Source organism: Andrographis paniculata, unplaced genomic scaffold (assembly GCF_009805555.1).
Source record: "Andrographis paniculata isolate CXL003 unplaced genomic scaffold, ASM980555v1 Contig32END, whole genome shotgun sequence".
NCBI lineage: Eukaryota > Viridiplantae > Streptophyta > Magnoliopsida > Lamiales > Acanthaceae > Andrographis > Andrographis paniculata.
Genome location: NW_026137565.1, coordinates 7,894,480 through 7,914,873, shown reverse-complemented (window position 1 = coordinate 7,914,873; position 20,394 = coordinate 7,894,480). Strand labels below are relative to the sequence as shown.

The 20,394-nt window shown below is 40.8% G+C and overlaps 5 protein-coding genes across 8 annotated transcripts; 1 reads left to right on the top strand and 4 right to left on the bottom strand.

Moving 5' to 3' along the window:
* The first annotated feature begins 532 nt into the window (after positions 1 to 532).
* Positions 533 to 2,344, top strand: LOC127247969 (berberine bridge enzyme-like 15). The gene has a single exon (XM_051270080.1). The coding sequence runs from the start codon at positions 707 to 709 to the stop codon at positions 2,342 to 2,344; it is 1,638 nt and encodes a 545-aa protein (XP_051126037.1). The 5' UTR covers positions 533 to 706.
* Positions 2,345 to 2,412: 68 nt separating this feature from the next.
* Positions 2,413 to 5,350, bottom strand: LOC127247970 (dihydroceramide fatty acyl 2-hydroxylase FAH1-like). Of its 3 annotated transcripts, none has more exons than XM_051270081.1 (7): positions 5,012 to 5,350; positions 3,950 to 4,020; positions 3,659 to 3,751; positions 3,363 to 3,559; positions 3,164 to 3,269; positions 2,923 to 3,069; positions 2,413 to 2,833 (listed from the first exon to the last, which is right to left on the bottom strand). In XM_051270081.1, the coding sequence occupies exons 2-7, from the start codon at positions 3,998 to 4,000 to the stop codon at positions 2,717 to 2,719; spliced, it is 711 nt and encodes a 236-aa protein (XP_051126038.1). In that variant the 5' UTR covers positions 4,001 to 4,020; positions 5,012 to 5,350; the 3' UTR covers positions 2,413 to 2,716. The 3 variants fall into 3 exon arrangements, with proteins under 3 accessions (XP_051126038.1, XP_051126039.1, XP_051126040.1); XM_051270082.1 differs by having other exon boundaries at positions 3,950 to 4,007; XM_051270083.1 differs by lacking the exon at positions 5,012 to 5,350 and adding an exon at positions 4,877 to 4,967 and having other exon boundaries at positions 3,950 to 4,007.
* Positions 5,351 to 7,941: 2,591 nt separating this feature from the next.
* Positions 7,942 to 10,094, bottom strand: LOC127248166 (uncharacterized). Its single transcript, XM_051270396.1, has one exon. It carries the CDS (start codon positions 9,650 to 9,652, stop codon positions 8,435 to 8,437), a length of 1,218 nt encoding a protein of 405 aa, XP_051126353.1. The 5' UTR covers positions 9,653 to 10,094; the 3' UTR covers positions 7,942 to 8,434.
* Positions 10,095 to 11,708: 1,614 nt separating this feature from the next.
* On the bottom strand, positions 11,709 to 14,420 carry LOC127247132 (protein POLLENLESS 3). Of its 2 annotated transcripts, XM_051268863.1 has the most exons (5): positions 14,228 to 14,420; positions 13,811 to 14,116; positions 13,475 to 13,687; positions 13,243 to 13,391; positions 11,709 to 13,165 (listed from the first exon to the last, which is right to left on the bottom strand). In XM_051268863.1, the coding sequence occupies exons 2-5, from the start codon at positions 14,039 to 14,041 to the stop codon at positions 11,920 to 11,922; spliced, it is 1,839 nt and encodes a 612-aa protein (XP_051124820.1). In that variant the 5' UTR covers positions 14,042 to 14,116; positions 14,228 to 14,420; the 3' UTR covers positions 11,709 to 11,919. The 2 variants fall into 2 exon arrangements, with proteins under 2 accessions (XP_051124820.1, XP_051124821.1); XM_051268864.1 differs by having other exon boundaries at positions 13,811 to 14,420.
* Positions 14,421 to 14,625: 205 nt separating this feature from the next.
* On the bottom strand, positions 14,626 to 19,047 carry LOC127247221 (LRR receptor-like serine/threonine-protein kinase GHR1). Its single transcript, XM_051268980.1, has 3 exons — positions 17,227 to 19,047; positions 15,575 to 17,116; positions 14,626 to 15,437 (listed from the first exon to the last, which is right to left on the bottom strand). Exons 1-3 carry the CDS (start codon positions 18,287 to 18,289, stop codon positions 14,854 to 14,856), a joined length of 3,189 nt encoding a protein of 1,062 aa, XP_051124937.1. The 5' UTR covers positions 18,290 to 19,047; the 3' UTR covers positions 14,626 to 14,853.
* Between the last annotated feature and the right edge of the window lie 1,347 nt (positions 19,048 to 20,394).

The window sequence follows — 20,394 nt, the reverse complement described above, 5'->3', positions numbered from 1 at the left end:
AACACTCATAGTTACCACAAACATAAAAAGAGACGATCCCAAATCCAATCAAGCTTTGCAACTCACGTGTATTATTCACAGTTCTTGGCAAGATCCTAACCAGATAGTGTTAATGCATCAAATCCATTCTAGATACTATATTTTATAGGAAAAACCAAATCTGTAACTCCCCCACTACTCGTAATGCAATAAAACAGTGAAATGGAACTGGAATCCAAGTGGTGTGAGTAGTGATCGGCCATATATACATATATATAGTCACAATTGACACCACTTTGCGGCGTAATGCCCAGCCAACTAATCCACCCATTTTTATTTTTTTAAAATACGAACAATATACGTGCATTTGATCTGACATCATTTGTTGTCGTCTGGCCACTGTCATTATTACATACGAGGATAATACATTGCTGCAATAATATATTTTTAGGGTTTTAGTGGTTGAGTGGAACCTGAGAGTAGTCCACAAAGGCTCAACAAACGTGCAATGCTCGCTACTTAAGAGGCAGCTTTTAAGCAACAAATAAACTGAATTTGCTGTGCCTCTGCTTTGCAAGCCAAGTCATGTATACAGATTTCAGAATTAGAAACGTGGCCATGGTCATCGGATTTCCTGACGTTGGCCTGAGGTCATGAGGTCCATATATACTCGAGGAAGAAGGCAGGCAGGGTCTTGTCCTAAACAAACAATCATTTCTCAAACAATATGGGATTTGAACACTCTCCATCATCTGCTTTTCTTACGTTAATTTTTGGGCTTCTTGCATTCGCTTCGGGGGCTGCTTCACAGCCAATTCAAGAAACCTTCTACCAGTGCATAACCCTGAATTCAGATCTCTCCATCCCTTTCTCCACAGCCTTTTCTGCTCCCGACAATGCTTCTTTCACCACAATTCTCGAATCGACTGCCCAAAACCTGAGGTGCCTCGTCCCGTCCGTTCCCAAACCTCAGCTCATCTTCAAGCCGTACACCGAAAACCATGTCCAAGTCGCCGTAACCTGCGCCAAACAGCTCGGGGTCCAGCTGAGGGTCCGAAGCGGCGGCCATGACTACGAGGGCCTGTCTTACATATCACTGTCCGACGAGCCTTTCATCATACTCGACCTGTCGAATCTCCGCTCCGTCACTGTCAACATCCAGGACAATTCCGCCTGGGCGCAGGCAGGCGCGACCACCGGAGAACTTTATTACAGGATTTCGCAGAAAAGTAAGACACACGGCTTCCCTGCCGGACTCTGCACCAGCTTGGGGATCGGAGGCCACATAACTGGCGGCGCTTATGGCACCATGATGAGGAAATTCGGCCTCGGCGCTGACAATGTGGTCGATGTCCGTATAGTGGATGCTTCTGGAAGAATCCTTGACAGGGAGGCCATGGGGGAGGATATCTTCTGGGCTCTCAGGGGTGGCGGCGGAGCCAGCTTCGGGATCATCCTGGCCTGGAAAGTCAAGTTGGTTCCGGTGCCGGCAACCGTCACGGTTTTCACCGTGCCAAAGACCCTGGAGCAGGGCGCCACCAAGATTCTGCACAAGTGGCAACAGGTTGCCGATAAGATCGATGAAAATCTCTTCATCAGGGTGATCATACAGGTGGCTAACGGGGCTCAAAAGGGTCAGAAAACCGTACAGAATCTTTACAATGCTCTGTTTCTTGGGAAAACAGAGAGGCTTCTGGAGGTGATGGAAGAGAGCTTCCCTGAATTGGGATTGACCAAAAAGGACTGCACCGAAATGAGCTGGATTCAATCCGTGCTTTACATTGCCGGATACCCGGCGAATACACCACCGGAAGTTTTGCTGCAGGGGAAATCTTTGTTCAAGAACTTCTTCAAAGCCAAGTCGGAGTTTGTCCGAGAGCCCATTCCGGAAACAGGGCTTGAAGGGCTGTGGAAAAGGCTCATGGAAGAAGACTCTCCCTTGATGATATTAAATCCATACGGCGGAATGATGGGGAAGATATCCGAGTCTGAGATTGCTTTCCCACACCGGAAAGGCGTCGTGTATATGGTTCAATACTTAACACTGTGGAACGAGGACAAACCCGAGGTCGAAGCCAAGCACATGGACTGGATGAGGAAGCTCTACAATTACATGGCGCCGTTCGCCTCCATGTTCCCAAGAGAAGCGTATGTAAACTACAGGGACCTGGATTTGGGGATCAACAAAAATGGGACAAATTTCATTCAGGCAATTTCATGGGGTGCAGCATACTACAAGGAGAACTTCAATAGACTGGTACAAGTTAAGACGAAGTTTGATCCTGATAATTTCTTCAGACATGAACAGAGCATCCCAACTCTTCCATTGCTGCATGAAATGATAGAAAAGAGTATGATTCACTGAAAATTTACAACTTCTTTTGCTAGCTGTATTTCGCAGAATAACTAAGAGAAGATGTTAGGATCTATTCCTGATCAGGATCTATAAGTTTGCTCCTTTACATTGTAATGTTGAAATTGGCTTATATTACATTCTGTTTAGATACTTTTAGTAGCTGGAAAAATAAATAAATTTCACAAGAATGGCATGATACATTATAGTAGTTGCACAGCTAAACAGGCACGCAGACGCCCGCTAAACTACTCCACAATAAAATACAGGCTGAGAGTCTCAAGTGTGTGCATCAAACATACATTCGAAATCTGGCACAAATGGATTATCAAAAACTCTCAAAATGCCATTTGGACAACTAATGCTTCATCCGCAAGAAACAACTCATCTACTCTTCTTGCCCATTTTTGGTGGCAGAGTTCCGAATACTCTGTCCCAGAGCGAGGAAGTAATGCCAAAGCCTTTATCCTGGACGCGGAAGTGATGATTTAGATGATATTTCTGCAACACAGATATGAAAAGTTAAACTAGGGGTTATGCTAATACAGACAGCTTTGGCATATGGATGTAAATTTGTGCAGAATGGCTACCTTGAGATTCTTTGGTATTTGACTGGTTGGGTGGCAATGGTGAACATAGTAATGAGTTACGTCATACATAACATAACCGAGTAGGCCGCCACCAAATAAAGCAGGAGTCGTTAAAGGAGTGGAGAATAATTTGATCAAATTCCAGAACTGCAGTCAGTAACAGTATGCAAGTCAAGAAATCCGTAATGTAACATAGAAGGTAACTAAGATGTAGAATGAATTCATTCCAAAGCATGCATACCGGAAATAAAAGAATGGCTGTTGCAGCAGGAGGAAAGACGAGGCGTAGACTATCCATTGGATGCTTGTGATGACAACCGTGAAGGAGATAATGAATTGTGTTACCCCTGCAAGTTGGAGATAGTGTGGCAAATGTAAATCCGAAGTGAGAAGAGCTAGAATGCTGTAAAAACAGGCTTTTATGCAAACAAGAAACAAACCAGTAACTCTTCGTCTTAATATGGAAGAGGAAGCGGTGCAGACTATACTCAACCAACGTCCAGAAAATGATGCCTAATCCTGCCATTAGCAGCACATGAGGAGTTGTAAGACCCATAATAATGGATCTTGAGAAGGCCCAGACGACAACTGGGAGCCAAATAACAGGAATAGCCCACCAATGATTGAGAGTCAGAAACTGTTTCATGATAGACATAGCAAACAATCAATTGATGGAATCAACTGAAGAAACTATAAGCACACTTAAGTCATCAGGTATAATGTGCAAACTTAATACCTCCCAAAAATCACTTTCGAAAAACCGAGGGCCTTCCTTGCTGACAATTGGCTGGTGAACCCACTCCTCATAACCTTCGCCAAGATGACCAACCTATTGAAAGTTCAAAAATTAGCATCATAACATAGAAAAAGTGACATTTTGGTGTTAAGTCATCAGGTATGAGGGGGTGGAAACTGTATTATTTACGGTGAATGCTTTCAACATGCAATGAACATTCAATTTTTTTGCATCAAAGATACCCGGGGTTCGTGGATTATAGATAAGGACACCATCATTTGTCAGTATTACCTGGAAGACAAGGGGTTTGTTTAAGTCCACAGTATAGCCTTGGACGACCATCTTGAAACTGCAGTGTATGACTGTAACATTAAAAGTGTACAAGGATGAAGCAAGCAAAATGATATGGCATTTCGACAGCAATATACATTATATATATATAAATCCAATATCGAATAGTATTATACCATGGAGGACAAGAAAGATCACTCAAACAAGCTTATATGGGTGTAAGAGACTCGTTTCAGCAGAAAAATATTAGCCTATACACCCATTTCAGTAAAAGTCTATTTTTAGGCAAAGAACAAGCTGCATTACATCACCAAATGAGAAGGCGGGCACATAATCAGCCAAGTGATCTCAAGGGCATCAAATGAAGAAGATCGTAACTCTACAAACCAGACTCCACAGAAAACATCCAAGAAGCATTTGCTTGGTGGTTTATAACACCATAATCAAGCATAGTCAAATCAAATCATCGGTGCGTTTGACACCACTTTAAAAAATTCAAATTCTTATGACACTCTGGAAAAAACTGGATTTACAGATGATTGAAACCATCCAATGCCTTCAAACTTGAAAACATACGATCAGCCCATTGATCTAGATCCCGAAGAAACACTTGTGGAAAGTGTTCTTGCTTAATGATGTGAGGCCTATGTAACAAGAAGTATGTTCAATGCCTAAATCAGAAGGAATATACAGCGAGCAGATCTTCAAGATCGAAATTTCAAACTTTTCACATTTAGCCTCCACTCCAGAAATACAAAAACAACTACGTCAATAAAATAGACCAATAACACTTTACTTGAACAGAAAGCCTCAAGATTCACCTTTGTTGTTGAAAAAGATATGCAATCGATAAGCTAAAAAGGGAAAAACAAGAACGAAAAAGTTGCTGACATCGGCATCTGATCAACCACCCCTAATACAACATACCTTCGGCGTCACAATACCACAGCCGAAATTCAAATCCAAATGGGAACAGATTCAGCAAGAAACCACAGATCCAATGCTGGGCATGAAAAAGAAATCAACCTTTCATGACAAGATTTGGAAAAACAATATACTTACCGAGAACAATGCCGGTCAGGACTCTTCAATCTAAGCCCTCAGTTGAAGGCCACACTGCAGACCCTTGTCTCGGAAAGCGGTATTCAATTCAGGTGGGAAATCCGTCGACTAAATAAACGGCGGAGCGACGCCAAACAGCGTGCGATGGATCACAGGATTTGTGTCATCAGACGCACATCACAACAAGGATATGAGTGATTAGGACTTGGGTTAAGGAGACGATCATAGCCGTAGATCGGGAAGGAATCAAATCAATTAGCCAGCAGACATTCACGTTGGACAACGACGGCTGCCAGTCTGGCTGCTCCACAATCGCCACTCAAATTATCAATTATGTTTCGTATCATGTGAATTATAGTGTATGATTCTCAATCCCAACTCTCTCTTCCCTGTTTTTTTTTTTTTTTGTGCGAGTGTGTTGGGAGAGAGGGGAGTGGGGTCAATATAAACATTATTTAATTGGAATTATGTTTTAAATTATTTTACTGTATAAATTTAGTGATTTTTATATAAAAATAATTTTAAAAAATATTTTATCATACATTTTTATTCCATCCACGAAAATACGTTAAACTTCAGACGCCATTCATGCAATGGAATAAGAAATATATATATAAAGTTATATAAGGATTATATATTCATATTTTTTTTTTCAAAAAAAATAAAATTAATATATATATTTAACTAATCATATATTTATTTTATTATTTTTCAATATATTATTATCTATTTAATATTGTTGTTTTTATTATATAATACTAGAAATTTTATGTATTAATAGTAGAGAAGTACATTCAAATTTTCAGTGTTTGTAAATTTATACTATCAATACTTATTTCATAGGTATAATTAAAAAAATTGTCATATAATAAAAAATTTATTAATTTACATAAACAAACCGTGCAATGCACGGACGAACACACTAGTTATTCTATATGATATAAAAGATAGTTAAGTGATACCAAAAATTCAAATTTTTCACTTAAAATCAATTGGCGATAGGTAGAGAATCGACTGGAGTTTAAGAGTGTAAGACAAGGTTCATAAAGGATCGATTGGTGGTATGAGAAGTGAACTTGTAACCGTGAAGTTATGGATTCAAACCCCAATGCCTCCAAGTCCACTTATCTAATTTGTAGGATATTATATTCGATTTAAGGTTTAACAGTGGGCATTTTCCGATAATGACTATGAATTCTCGTATCATAAAAGAAAAAAAAATGGGTCGTTAGATGTGTTGTGAAGCCGCTAGAAAGATACTGTAATGTAATTTGTTGTCCTTCATTGAATTGTTCATAATCTATTTCGACTGTTATAACTATTTTTGGATCTAAGGGACTAAAGTTTGATTACATATATATATATATTTCATTTAGATTCTATGTAATTAACTTTTTGGCGGCACCAAATATAAATCATCCTAATTGAACTTGGTCAAACAAATTATTGATTATAGTTTGTAAATAATCCAAATAACAACAAGATTGGAAATCACTGATTTAGAAACAAACCGGAATCTATAGTGAGCTGGATGTTTGTCCCAAATAATAGATTGCAATCCTGCAATAAACACACATGTTTAGTGCAGCGGAATAAATGTTGAACTGTGAGAGAGAATTTGGTGTATAGTAGGAACCAACCATAACAAAATTGTTGCATGGACTCCCACCTCAAAATCTGATCCAAATTGTTACACTAACTCACCTCTTCAAAATTCAAGTAAATTGCATAAAAAGGGTAAGTGTAAGTGAAAGCTCGATCACCCTAGGTGTAGGTTGCCAAAGAAATTTAACTTGCAAACTCTCTTAAATTCGGTTTATTATAATTTGCCTGATAAAAAAATAAAAACATTTACATAAGAGGGCTGAGACATCCATGGAGCACATCGCACAGTGACAGCCCACAAAAACAGCTGCCTGGATCTGGATCTGGATCTAATTCTGAAACAAAAATAGCATCACCATCCATCCATGACCATATCCATTCCTTCCAATCGGGTCGGATGTGATGATGATGATCCAAGAAAGTAGTATTTCATGGCATTGGCTGAAGTGAAAGCTACAGCTTGGCCCTCATGGGCTACAATTATCATAAGCAGCAATGATTGGACAAGAGAAGACAAGAGCTGAAGAAGCTCACCACTCACATGAAAACTGTGCAGCTAGCCTATCCCTATGCCTATGCCTATGCCTAATCTAGCATCCCATGCCATGCATGCTTTCCTTGCCCCGCCCCACCAACATCATTATCATCCATCGTATATTCGTAGCAACAAACCAGTCTGTGTACAACGACTGTCTCGCTGGGGTGGGGTGGGGTGGGGTGGGGTGTCCTATTTCCAATCATTCAATCCAATGAAAGACAACTTAAGATGAACACAAGAAACAGTCAAGTCAACAACAACGATCGAGAGCATATGTATAATAATTAATTATACATACATACAAAGACCATATGATATGAAACGATGGGCAGGGTGAGTGATGAATAATAATAATTAATCGATTGGGGTCTGTCTCATTGTCCTTTTTCACCAACAATTCCACAAACCTCTCCTTTTAAATTTCAAACCAAACACCAATGATCAAAAATAATAATAATACTGACAATTACTACAATAAGCTGCTGTGGTTTTGGTTTCCCAATTCAATAAATATGGAGTAAAATGATATAAACCATCCCCCCCCCCTCTCTCTCTCCCAGCTGTCTCTTTCCTGTCTGATTGTCTGCCCTGCCCTGCCCTGCGCCTGCCTTTAATACTTTAGGTTGGTTGGACTTGGATGGCAAATGATCAAAAAGCAGTCCACGCGTGAAGGGCATGCCATATGCATATCAACTGTAGTAGTTATTCACACCATAAATTAATAATAAAATCAGGACAAGATATTTTCACCCCATCCCAGAAAATCTACAACACCATACATACAATGCAACTGCCGTCTCTGGTTTCTTTAATTTGCCTCAGTCCCAAATGCTTTTTATTAATCTTAATCATGGAGATAGATACACACACCAACAAACCTGTTAACGTTAATCATGGAGACTTTGATGTTTGACCAGGAGCTGATCCACCAAAACACACTACAAATCCAAGAAAGTCATCCCATAGTTTTCAACACACCATAGCCTATTAATTTTGACTTGTTCTCTCCACCATCTAATCTGCAGATAGCTCGGGAACGAAAGAACGAACAAACGAGATCCAAAAAATATTTAAAATTGTAGTATCAAACAAGTAAAACATGTGTAATTCTTTCTATAAATAAAATTTACAGCAGCCTAGATTCACTGTGAAACAAAAGATGGGAGCTAAGCTTTCTACTTCTTCTACAGCTTTCAGTTGAGAAGAATAGTTCATCAGAGATGAAATGAACTTCACTCACTCCAATAGAATTGCAAAAGGGTTATTTATGTTGTGTTGTGTTAATGGCTGAAGAAATACCTTATTACAGGCACTTTCATGCTTAATTTAAACAGCAGACAAGATGACAACGTTAGAAGAAGCGCAAATGCCCGACCTCCAATGAGTCCCGTTAGAACTATTACACATAGAACAAACTGCTTCCATCTTGCTCCACCTTTGATTTCTTCCCCTTTGTGTTGAATCTCTGCAACAGTTTCCGACACATACTCCGGCAATCCACTGGACATCTCCTCTTCTTCTTCAGCTTTGTCTGATTCCTGGTATTCTTCCCACAAGAAAACACTTACTTCTTCTTCTTCTTCTTCTTCGAGTCGTTGAGAATCATCGTGTACTTTTCTGGACCTCCTCAATTTCTCAGAGAAGAATTTCTTCATCTTCGATCTCACTTTTGCTCTTCTGGACTTGGCCTTTTTGAATTCCACCACTTCACAGATTGCCCCTTCTTCCTCGATCAACGCCGCCTTGGATTCAACCTCTTGCCGCCTGAATGTCGCTTCCGGACACGATCGAGACGTTAAATGGATTTTGAAGGGATCAGTTTCAACGAATTGGATTTCTTGATTAAAGCTCTCGGATTTGGAAGAATGATCTTGATCAGTCAGATTCCAATCTAACTTAACCTCCTTAAACCTTAACAACATACGAATTCTCTCTACTATCGATCCTGTCCCTAACACACCTTCTGAACAAAACCTGCACGCGTATCTGCCCAGGTGCTCCAAAAATAACAGCAACACCGCCGTGACGGCGATCCCCGCCGTCAATTTCTTATTCCCCACCGCGAAACAAACCACCAAAATTATCTTTAAAACCACCAAGAAATCTCGTCTCGAATCACCACACACTACAGGAATTCCATTCACTTCCCCGGAGGAACTTTCTAGAACCGGAGGGCAATGCAGGGAAGGAGCAGGAGATCCCGGACCTGCACTCGAAAGCGGACTCATCGGAGATGGCGCCGGCGCCGGCGGAGGGGAAGCGAAACAGGCTGGATCCTCAGGTAGGGGTGTCGCCGGAAGTATGCTCCGGCGCTTTCTCCTGGACGGTTTTTTCAATTTCTCACGATTTTTTATGAAGAGATCGACCAGGGAAGTTGGGAAGCCCGTCTCCACGACGAGGGAAGATCCATCGCGCCTCTTCTGAGAGTTGTGGAGATGATCGTTCACCAGCCGGGACAACCTCGTACTTCTCATCGCCTTCTTCCACGGGAAGTGCATGGCGACAGCGAGACCCAAACCTTAGCTTGTGGCTGCAGCAATGGTATTAATCAAATTTCAGGACCTTTAAAATCCCAATGAAAAAAACGATTATTCCCAGGGTCCTGTCTCCATATAACTTGAGGAATCTTCCTTCCCTCGTCAAGAATCGAAAGGAAATTAAGAAGAAAGCGCCGGCAGAAAGGAATGATTTTCCCAGACGGTGGGACTATACATTGAACCCTAACAGAGCTATTTATGAAGAAGACAAAGAGCCATGATATGATATGATGATATTCAGCCGCTGGCGCGTGGGACTGTTTCGAATGTTGTTGTAAATGTAATAACCACATCGACAAGAGATTAAAAGGGACATTGTCCTACTACAGTTCATCGGACAAAAACAAGACCAAATCGGATCCACCTTTCCAATGACAAGTTGTAAAAAAGATTAAAAAATTTGAAAACAAATAAATAAGATAATCAAAGAATCACCTCTGCAGCTAATCTTTGGCCTCGTGTTAGAAATGGGTTGATCCGTGAGATATTTCGATTTAGTAATAAAATCGTGGAAGGCAATACAGACAAGGACAAAAATTAAAGTACAACAACTTAAGCGCTAAGTCTGATTTAAAAAAATGGAAATTTGCCAAAAGTGATGCAAATCCATAATTGGTATTTGGTGGCTGCTCATTTTTCTCTCGTCTTATTTGTGGAATTATTTAAGTGCTCCACATCCACAAGAGCCAGGCTTGTCATTTTCAATTAAACTAAATCGGCACCAATCGTGATAATCAAATATTAAAATAAATTAGTGATGATAAATACTATTAGAAATAAAAATATATATTTCAAGTAAAACTATAAAAAAATTAAAGAAATTTAAAAATCTCACAATATCGTAATTATATATACAAATATATTTATCTTCAAATTAAAATATAAGAAAATATTAAAATACCATAATTATATATACTTTTTTAAATAAAACAATAACATGTATACACCTTCAAATAAAATTATAAAAGTTAATAAAAAAATTCTCAAGTACCATAATTATGTATAGAAATAATATATCTTCCAAATATTGTTATAAAAAAATACAAATTCTCAGATATATATGTCATTATCAGCCGAACCTATTGTGGAATGCAGGCAGAGGCAGAGGCAGAGGCAGAGGCAGCAGCACATATTTAGTTGGTATTACAAAATAAAGATTAGGTTACGATGGTGACTCTAGAAATGCTTTTTAATTGGTGCCAATCATTCATTTGACGCTGGTGACTGCGAAATCAAAATAATTGATCAAATAACAATTCCATCATAAGGTGCTTATCCATCCAATCGATCCCTCTCTATCACTTTTGTAATAAAAAGGGATTGATTCAACACATAAATTTCCAAGTAATCAATGAGAGCTAGATACCCTATGACTTGTGCTTCTTGAAAGCAGTAACATCTCATTCTTCACATTAGCAGCAACATTCTCATAGAATTCACAGGGCTCATCCTCATCAATCTTCCCCATTCTTCCTACTGCTACGCTGTAGCTTCTATCCATGCCACCATACCCCCCCTGCCGGTTCGGGTTCACATTTTTATCAAATTCCATGCTGCCCCAACTACAATTTTCAGACACAGATCGACGAAGCTCTTTACCATTTTTATCCATGTCGATCACTTTGCCATTGCTGTTTGGCTGCAGGGTGGACACATTGGCTGTCGGGCTAGCAGTCGAGACCTTAGCATCAAAGATCACCATGGTGTCGACGTAGAAATCCCGGGCCTTGCACAGAAATCTCTTTGGTGCACCAATGCAATAATGCCTCAGTCGACTCTGCTTCTTTCCTTGTCTCATCATCATCTTCATGTTGCTTGGATCAATCAGGTGAGGTTCTTTCTCTTCTTCCCTATGAATCCTAAGTTTGAAATTATTATCTGTATTTATAGATGACATGTTTCTAGGACGAAGTTGTAGTCAGAAATGTATGATTTGAGGTCAAAGTCGAATGAAAGTCTGGTCAACACTTGTGCTCTACAGAACAAACAAAGTTTAGAATAACTAAAACTTGTGCAGAAATAGCGATTATATGATTGTGAAAAATGTTATGGAACAAGAACTTAAACGAATCTTTCAAATACTATGAGAAAAAAGAAACACAGTAAACTGCGCCTGTAGAAGACTTCCACACTTACAACAGCTGTTTATAGTAGTCGAGATTTACTTACATACAATACTACAGTAAAGAATGAAGTTCTTACAGAAAGAAATCAATAGTAAAGGCCCTTTAATGAACTTGTGTTATATCCTGGAAAACTTGCAGCCTGTTTCTCCGCTTCATAGATTTACCAGAGCTTAAATCATCCTCTGACAGCACTAAAGCTTGGTCTTCAAAGTTTAGAACGTTATTTGTCATTTGCTCAGCACAATGGCTTTTCACCGCCGCATCTTGATCGAAACACAATGATCGCCTCGCTGACGTCGATTTCTTCTCCGGTTGAGTGAAATATCCACTTCCAAGTTCCATCATTTCCAACTTCTGACTTAATTTCTCAGCTTGATCCATTGCTCTGGGCGTCTCAGTGATTATGTTGAAGTCCACATTCTCGTCTCTCCAACATTCAACTTCTTCTTCTTCCACCATATCAGCCCAGCTCTTTTTATTCCCACCACATGTTTTTCCATCTTGAGAAAGAGTTTCCACAGCATTAGCATCCGAAACCCGGTCATAGATTCCTTCAGTTTTCAAATTGTCATCATAAAAGATCAAATCTTTGCGTTGTTCATCTGCAGCAGATGACTCCTGGCTGTTATATGTAAAAGAACTCATTCTCTCGTCATCGCCCTGTGCTTTCGACGCCTCCATGGATGATTCGAAGGACAGTTTCCTACAAGGACTTCCATGACCAGTAGCATCCTTTCTCTGATTTCCATACCTCGAACACTGCGGCTGAGTGAACGGTGCTTTTGGAAAAATCCTGTTGCCGAGACAAGATTCCGGTGGCTTCTTGCATCCAGAATAAGATGATTCTTGACCAACATTTAAAGGATAGCTGTGGTTCATCCTCCAATCATGATCCGGCCTTTTCTCATTCGGATATCCAGTGAATGCCCGGTTGTTCGTTTTCTTGATAAAACAAGGCAGTGGAGGAGGAGATGGAAGCACACCATTCTTACTACCATCACAATACTTCTGAAAACAGAATGCATTGTAACCATTACTCGATTCAGTCTGCTTTACAGGCGGAGGCTTACGAACATGCTGCTGCGACGACTCCAACTCAGCCAGCAGTTCAGCAGCACGCTCATAAGATTTAGCATACGATTCATCCATAGCGCCATTGTTGGATGCAACTTTAATAGCTTGTAGCAGAAACTTGGCCTCAGCCATTTTGTTAGTGTTCATCAAGCATATTGCTAAATTGCACTGCTTGTTCTTGTCTGATTCAAACGACAATGCTTTCCTGTAATGCTCTTCTGCAGACTTGAAATCTTTCTGCTGCATGTAAGCCCATGCCAAATTGCCCAACAGCCTGCAATTATACATGAAGATATATCCAAGAACTAAACTCCATTTTTTAATTTTTTATCAAGCTATGAAGATACTAACCGAGAATATTCTTTCTCAACTGAAATTTGAACCTTCTTCCCTTGAGATCTAGCGATCTTTGTTCTCTTCCCTCCAAAGGCTATTCCCTCTTCAACTTGCTTCAGTTTTACTTTAAGCATTTCGATCTCTTCGTCGACCCTGCCAGATTGCTAAACCGACAACAATAACATAAGAAGGATTGGATGTCGGGGAACAATCAATCACAAGAATTGTATAATATTCTCTCTACTACCTTATACAGCTCAACCAAAATGTTGTCAAGTGATTCTTGAGATTCAGGAGGGCAGAGATGGCGAAATGATCTAATGGCCTCAATCGCCTCGTCTGACCTCTCAAGTTGTTTCATAACAACAGCCATGTCCTTCAGGGCACTGTCGACTCGATCCCCGGCATTTATAGCTGACCAGAATAGGGACACAGCCTTTCCTGGATCTTTATCTATGAGCTGTTATTGCACACACAATAAACATTTCAAGAATTAAAACAGGGGCATAAACAAAAACTCACTGATCATCAAACTAAGATTTAAATGAGTTCTGAATTACAGAAACAAGAAAGCTGAGATTACCTGAACATGTTTTGCTCTAACATAAGGCGAGTCTCCGGAAGGGACTTTGTGAATGACATGGAAGAGGTCGCCTCTTGGCTGATTTGACTTTCTTGGCCCCTTCTCCGTCGCCGGCACAACCGGAGGAGAACACCTTCTCATCTTCTTCCATGCCGCCGGAGGAGTCAGGAAACCTCTGGGCTGAGAACTGTATTCCTTGGCGAGACGATCAACACCGCTGATTGCCGCCATTGCCGTCTTCTTGATAATACGTTAATAAACCCTCTTCCAAGAAACACTAAAACTGAAACTTCTTTAAAGAACTCTCTAATCAAGAAAAAAAACCCAATTCTTGAAATTAGATAAGTAGATTAAAAACAATCTATTTCATTACTGGAACAGGGAGCAACATGAATACGCGATCGAGCTCGAAGTCACCTCTCATGAACTCGGAGAAGAGACGAGAATAATTGGAGAGGAAGATCACTGGTGAGAAGAAAACCCTTCTGCGGATTAATAATCGTTTGGATTGAAAGACGAAGAGAGTGAAGCAGATATGAAAACAGGAGAAGAATGAATACGATCATTGATGATTTTGAAAAGTTAGAAGAGAATTAGCCGTTTATACCAACTATCCGTTGCCAAAAGACGGACCGTTTTCTCTTTTCCCCCTATCATTGAAAAAAATAAATAAATAAATCGGGTCTTCAACGGAAATATCCGGATCGGATCGGGATCTCTTACCGGGCAAATTTGACCCATTTTTGTTTACCTTTTCCACGTTTTAAATCAAAATCCCTATTTTATCTTTAAACAATTAATTTGTTTGACGCATAAGGGCAGTGAGATCACAAAATTGGTACCCAAAAGACAATAGGTCCCATCGAAGTTTGATGTCCAAACTCCAGAAAGTGATTGTTCCAATGTACAAACAATGTCTGCAAACACAAACACATCCATCCATCCCAAAATGCAAAAGGGAGGCCAAACGAGCCATTTGCTTCCCACATGACAGCAGATCAGATATCATTCACCGGAACAAAAACAGGCAATAACTAACTTAACTAAATCGAAGAAAGATCCTCGTATATGGTCTTGATGCCGGGCCTGTCCGACACCGATCGAATGCATTGCAGGGCTATTCCAAGGACCTCCTTCATTCCCTTCTCAGCCGCCGGGATGCTCATCTCGGGTGTCAGTGCAGGATCAAAGCAATTCGATCCCCGGCCTTCAGCTACCCTCAGTCGAACCCAATCTGTAAGGTCGACTCCTCCATCCTCACCCGAGACTACATCGCCAGCGCACTTTCCGGTGATGAGCTCCAGCAGGATCACTCCAAAGGCAAAAACATCTGATTTGAATGAGGGGAGAGGTTTCTTGGATGCAGCCAGCTCGGGTGCTCGGTAGCCCAGAACCCCAGCATCAAGAATCTGCTCAGTGGTTCCCGATTGCGTCATGAGCCGGTGAAGACAGTAATCTGCTACTCGGGCATTCAGATCAGCCCCATCGAGCAATACGTTGGTTGCTTTAAGGTTGCCATGAGGTACGGCTCGGTCGAAGTGGAGATAGTTCAGGCCACGGGCAATGTCGACGGCTATTTTGAGGCGCTGAGCCCATGTTAAGGGTCCGCCCTTTCTTCCCGGTCGATCTGATATACCAAATTTTTACAAAGAGAAAAGCAACAAGATAAGGTAAATCCAGACAAGTGTAAGAAAATAAAAACTGAATGTATCGTAAGCATATCGATTGAGGCAATTAAATGGCAAAGAATGGATGGATTATTACCATAGAGGAAACTCGCAAGACTTCCAGGGGAAATGTAGTCCGAAAGAATGAGCTTTTCGTGCTGCGTGGGTCCCCAGTAGTATCCTCTCAACCCGACTACATTGGGATGTCTTATATTCGCAAATTTCTTGGCTTCTTTCGCAAATTCCTTTCTCTGCTTCGCAACTCCTTCCCTCAACCACTTGACGGTCAAGAACAGCCCGTTGTCCAGAGTTGCTCTGTAAGAAGTTCCATGGCTGCTCCTTCCAAGGACTTCTGCTGGAGCCTTCGATAACTCCTCAGCTGAAAAGGATATGGTGTCGTCTAGAAAAAACAGTTCACCCACGAGCCGATCAGGTGATCGAACATCCAATTTTGATAGGCTCTCCACAGTATATGAATCACCAGATTCTGGAGACCAAGAGAAATGGCTGGTTTTTGAGGGGGAAAATCCAGTTAAGGTAGCCACTTTTTCTTCGGGACTAATTATATCAGACGAAGCTTCTTTCTTCGACGTCACCAAGTCATCCTTTGAAACGAGTATTCCACCAGCATGCTCTCTTCCACTAATGCTTGAAGGATTAGTTGAAGCTGGCCGGCTTACATCCTTGCTGGTTACATGAGGAGGAGGCTTCTTCGATAACATTCTATAATGAATGAAAACGGCGAGAAGGATCAATAGTAACAGAGCAGCCACACAAGAAACTATGATCACCACTTTGATAAGAGTCCTCAAGTGTTTCTTGCGCGAATGCCCAGATGGACCTTGCTCGGATCCAGGAGGAGGGTTAGGAAACTGCAAGTTGGAGTTTCCGGGATAGAAAGAAGATAGAGGGAACTTTCTCAGCTTTTCTGGAACAACACCAGAAAGATCGTTATACGACACATTAAAGCTTTGGAGACTGTCGGACCAATTCTTTGGCAGTGGGCCGGTGAAATGATTCCGTGAGGCATCCAGTAAATTCAGATTAGGGATGTCACTGATAGAAGCAGGGAAAGGGCCAGAGAAATTGTTTCCCCCGACATTGAGAACTTGAAGCCCGGCAAATGAATTGAACCCATTGGGGAAGTAGCCACTAAGCTGATTGTTAGAAAGATCCACAACATGAAGATTCGAGTCATTAGAAAGTGGCGAAAAATCAATGCTCCCAGAGAGATTGTTGCTCCCTAAATGAAGCTCATTAAGAGTTGATGAGGTTAAAAGACTCGTCAACAGAGGACCTCGCAACTGATTGAAGCCAAGATCAAGAACTGTGAGCTTTGGGAAAACTGTGAGGACTTTCGGAAGGGTATCAGTCAGAGAATTGTGCGAGAGGTTGAGGTAATTTAGACGCAGAAACTGCGCCGTTACCTCAGGAATGGACCCTGTCAAGCGATTTCGGCTGAGATCAAGCATTTCTATGTTCCCCCATTTCAGCATCCTTGTTAAATTTCCTTCGAACTGATTGTTTGAGAAATCAATGACAGCACAGCTTCCCGTCAACAGTGGAAGCTCACCAGAAAGCATGTTAGACGACACATTAAGTGTGTGTAACGTCGTGGATGAAATCATACTTATCGGCCCTGTCATGTATGATCAAGAGTGGAAAGTAGTTACAGGACATGAACTATAAAACCAGTCATTATGTAGATAAATTGTAAATGAAGTAAGAACTTCTCTTTAGACAATGTACCTGACAGGTTATTCCCGCTTAAGTCCAGCTCGGTTAGAACCAAAGAATCGCCCTTCAGAAGATTATTAGGGACAGAACCTGAAAATCTATTGTTGCTAACTTTCAAGACTTGAAGATCATAGACAAAATTGAAGCCCGGCAATTCCCCCGACAGCTGATTGTAGCTCAAATCCAAAACCTTCAAGCTCCCAAAAGCCTCCGCCTCCCCACCGCCGACAAGTGATCCCGTTATCTGATTGTGGCTGACATTCAAATGCTTCACAGACGAAGAAATACCGACAAGAAACTTCTTGGGATCTTTGGCAGAACTGACTAGTAAGTTACCACTAAGATCAACATAACTTGCCGTAGTGAGCAGCAGGAATTCAGGATCTAATTCACCGTCCAGCAGATTTCCGTGCAAGTCAAGAACATCAAGTTGGTTCATCAGCTCAAACCCTTTAGGCATGGCTTTAGTGAAGCCGTTTAGTGACAAGTTAAGGTAAGCCAGGCCTCCCAATCTTGTCAAAGATCGCGGTATTGGGCCAGAGAGTGAATTTCGGCTTAAGTCCAACGAATGAATCGACGAAAGCCCCGAAATAGCATCCGGAATTGAGCCGGAGAAGTTATTACCAGCCAAGGACAGATTTTTCAAACTACCCAGTGCACCAATCTCGGATGGCAACGATGAGGAGAACTCATTGTCAGATATATCCAGATATTCGAGGCTCTTAAAGTCTCCAAGATTGTGCGGCAACTTTCCAGAAAACGAGTTGTTTGAAATAGAAAGTTTCACAAGCATACTGAGATTTGAGAATACACCCACATCCACCTCGGCAACCAATCCTAAATTGTCAAGAACAACTGCAGCAACATTACCTCCATTACACATAATCCCATTCCAAGAAGAAGGGCAGCCATTGAAATCAATAGATTCATCATTCCAGGAATCGAGCACAAACCCTGTTGGGTCATGCTTGATTCCTTTCTTGAACTCAAGTAGTGTTAAAATATCCTGAGAAGGAAGCTGCCCAAAGGAGGAGACTAGACAAAGACACACCACAAACAGCCTAAGTATCCTCATTCTAACTTAAAAGAGGCAAACTTCCTGTGTCCGAAGGAACTACAGACACCACCACAAAATCGAAATCTAGAGAAAATGCAGCATTCAGCAGCACAATCAGCCAAACTACAGACCCACACGGCTATCAAACGCCCCTTAACAAGAAATGCCCAACAAAATTTCACGAATCTTGAAAACAAACACAGCCCAGAAAACGATTCCTTCAACGCGCAGCATAACAAAACAATCATTCAACACATTTTTGAACCAACCACCATTGCCAGCAACACAAGAAAGAGCTTCATTCCACACAAAAGACCCAACCTTTTAGTAACAGTAACAGAGCTTGTGCAAGACCATGAATAACTTCTACAAACAGCAACAAATGTATCCCTTACAGAGTCCAGACCTAGGGATGGTTAGTTGGTTACCACTCCTTCACCAAGAAGATTCTTCCCTGCACCTCAGAAAGATTGATAGCTCAAACACTCCGGAAAAGACAGCAACAGCTAAAATCTACAATGCGTCGCTTTCTCCGGATTTTGAACCCAACAAGGTCGAGTTAAAATATAAGGGGAAAAAGGCATTCAAATCTGCATCTTGAACGCATCGAAGAGAATGAGAGCGATTAACCCAGTAAAGCATTCGCCTTTTGAAACCCTAAAGGCAATGGGGGAAGGAAAGAAAAAGATTTGAGCTTTCTGTAACGACGGTGAGATAAAAAGAAACCCACTAAATATTTCCTCTGATTTTTTTCTGGGTTTTCCACTGAGAACACATGCTGCGAGAGTGAGGCTCACTAATGACTAAACCCCCTCAAAAGGCAATGGCATTTGTCTCATCTTTCATTGAAATGTTTTTAATTACAATACACTCCGCTTATCAAGGTAAATAAATCACCTTTTCTGTCCCAAGAAAAAGACATGTGGGGAGCCCAACACAGAAAGCCCCTATAATTATGTTTTCATCCCATTTGGACACACTGTATAAGACTTAGGATTTAGTCGTATTAGTAGTTAAATACAGTTCATGGGTTCTGCAACACACCGCAAAAGAAAAATAAAAAAGAGTAAAAAACAAACTAGGGTGCAGTAGAGAGAAGGGATGGTGGGGTAGTAGCGTAGCGGGAAATAAAGAATATTTGCGTCGTGCGTAAACTTTCACCCGCCAAAAGCTATAAATAAATGTAAATAATTAAAAAGGGAATCACAGACTACAGTATCCATGGTGGACGTCAACACGAATCGTTAAATCTAGTTTTCAAGAATTTTTGGGGTCCTTTTTAATCAGATATTGGGAAACGAGTGCGTGCAGAAAGCATCGGGAATCGTGCATGTGAATTACTGAGAAAAGGGTATTGCCAAGATCCCTTTGACTAGGACATGTAATTTATGTAAAATATTTTAGAAACCCGCATAGGAGCCTGTCTAGTTGTGACATCTAAAGTACAGTAAAGTTTAAAAACCTAAAAGCCAACCTTTGTAAAGTTTGAACTGGTTTTCACATGCGATCACGCATCTGCATAAATTCTTCAGTCACTACAATTCATTAAAGAGGCAAGAGGTGAAGTAGGTGAGGGAGTTAATGATCCAGGAGATAGAAGGGATTTTTCAAGAGTATAAATACAAACCCGAAACGAAAGCTGTGAAGATTGGGATTGGAGTGGCTACTCCTACACGAAAGTGGAACCCATAAACATGTACAGTGGTCCCATATAGGATTTTAGCCATGTGCTGTTCACCCATGGAAAAATAGGATACCAACTATTTTTTACTTCAATGGCCATATCATGATAGTGCAGACAATGAAATTTAACAGATTCACAAGTCTAAAAATGCCCAGATTACAAACATTATAACACACATGTATCAAGTTGATTCTTATTGAAGAGTGTAGCTCAGTGATCCACTCTTTGGGTAGAAAGTCAAGCCAGTGGCCAAAAAAATCAACAGCAACCCATCATCAAACCAATCCAAACTTGTGTTATCTAGCTAAAAGACAATGTATAAAACAAACTAGCTGTATATACTTGTGAAGATGCTTATTTCAAAATGTATTTTGTACAGGGAGAAGATCAGGTTGTACCAAACCATTATGAATTTGAAGATAATTGAGTTTATGATTCT

Bases quoted from the DNA above. Each gene is read 5' to 3' on its own strand.
- LOC127247969 (XM_051270080.1), top strand. From the start codon at position 707: ATGGGATTTGAACACTCTCCATCATCTGCTTTTCTTACGTTAATTTTT.
- LOC127247970 (XM_051270081.1), bottom strand. From the start codon at position 4,000: ATGGTCGTCCAAGGCTATACTGTGGACTTAAACAAACCCCTTGTCTTC. The intron at 3,752-3,949 runs GTAATACTGACA...AACTTTCAATAG, and splicing joins ACAAACCCCTTGTCTTCCAG to GTTGGTCATCTTGGCGAAGG. The intron at 3,270-3,362 runs GTTTGTTTCTTG...TCCAACTTGCAG, and splicing joins ATTAAGACGAAGAGTTACTG to GGGTAACACAATTCATTATC.
- LOC127248166 (XM_051270396.1), bottom strand. From the start codon at position 9,652: ATGCACTTCCCGTGGAAGAAGGCGATGAGAAGTACGAGGTTGTCCCGG.
- LOC127247132 (XM_051268864.1), bottom strand. From the start codon at position 14,041: ATGGCGGCAATCAGCGGTGTTGATCGTCTCGCCAAGGAATACAGTTCT. The intron at 13,688-13,810 runs GTAATCTCAGCT...GTGCAATAACAG, and splicing joins TTAGAGCAAAACATGTTCAG to CTCATAGATAAAGATCCAGG. The intron at 13,166-13,242 runs GTTAGTATCTTC...GTATAATTGCAG, and splicing joins GTTGAGAAAGAATATTCTCG to GCTGTTGGGCAATTTGGCAT.
- LOC127247221 (XM_051268980.1), bottom strand. From the start codon at position 18,289: ATGAGGATACTTAGGCTGTTTGTGGTGTGTCTTTGTCTAGTCTCCTCC. The intron at 17,117-17,226 runs GTACATTGTCTA...CATACATGACAG, and splicing joins AAGCGGGAATAACCTGTCAG to GGCCGATAAGTATGATTTCA. The intron at 15,438-15,574 runs GTAATAATCCAT...TTGGTATATCAG, and splicing joins TCTTGCGAGTTTCCTCTATG to ATCGACCGGGAAGAAAGGGC.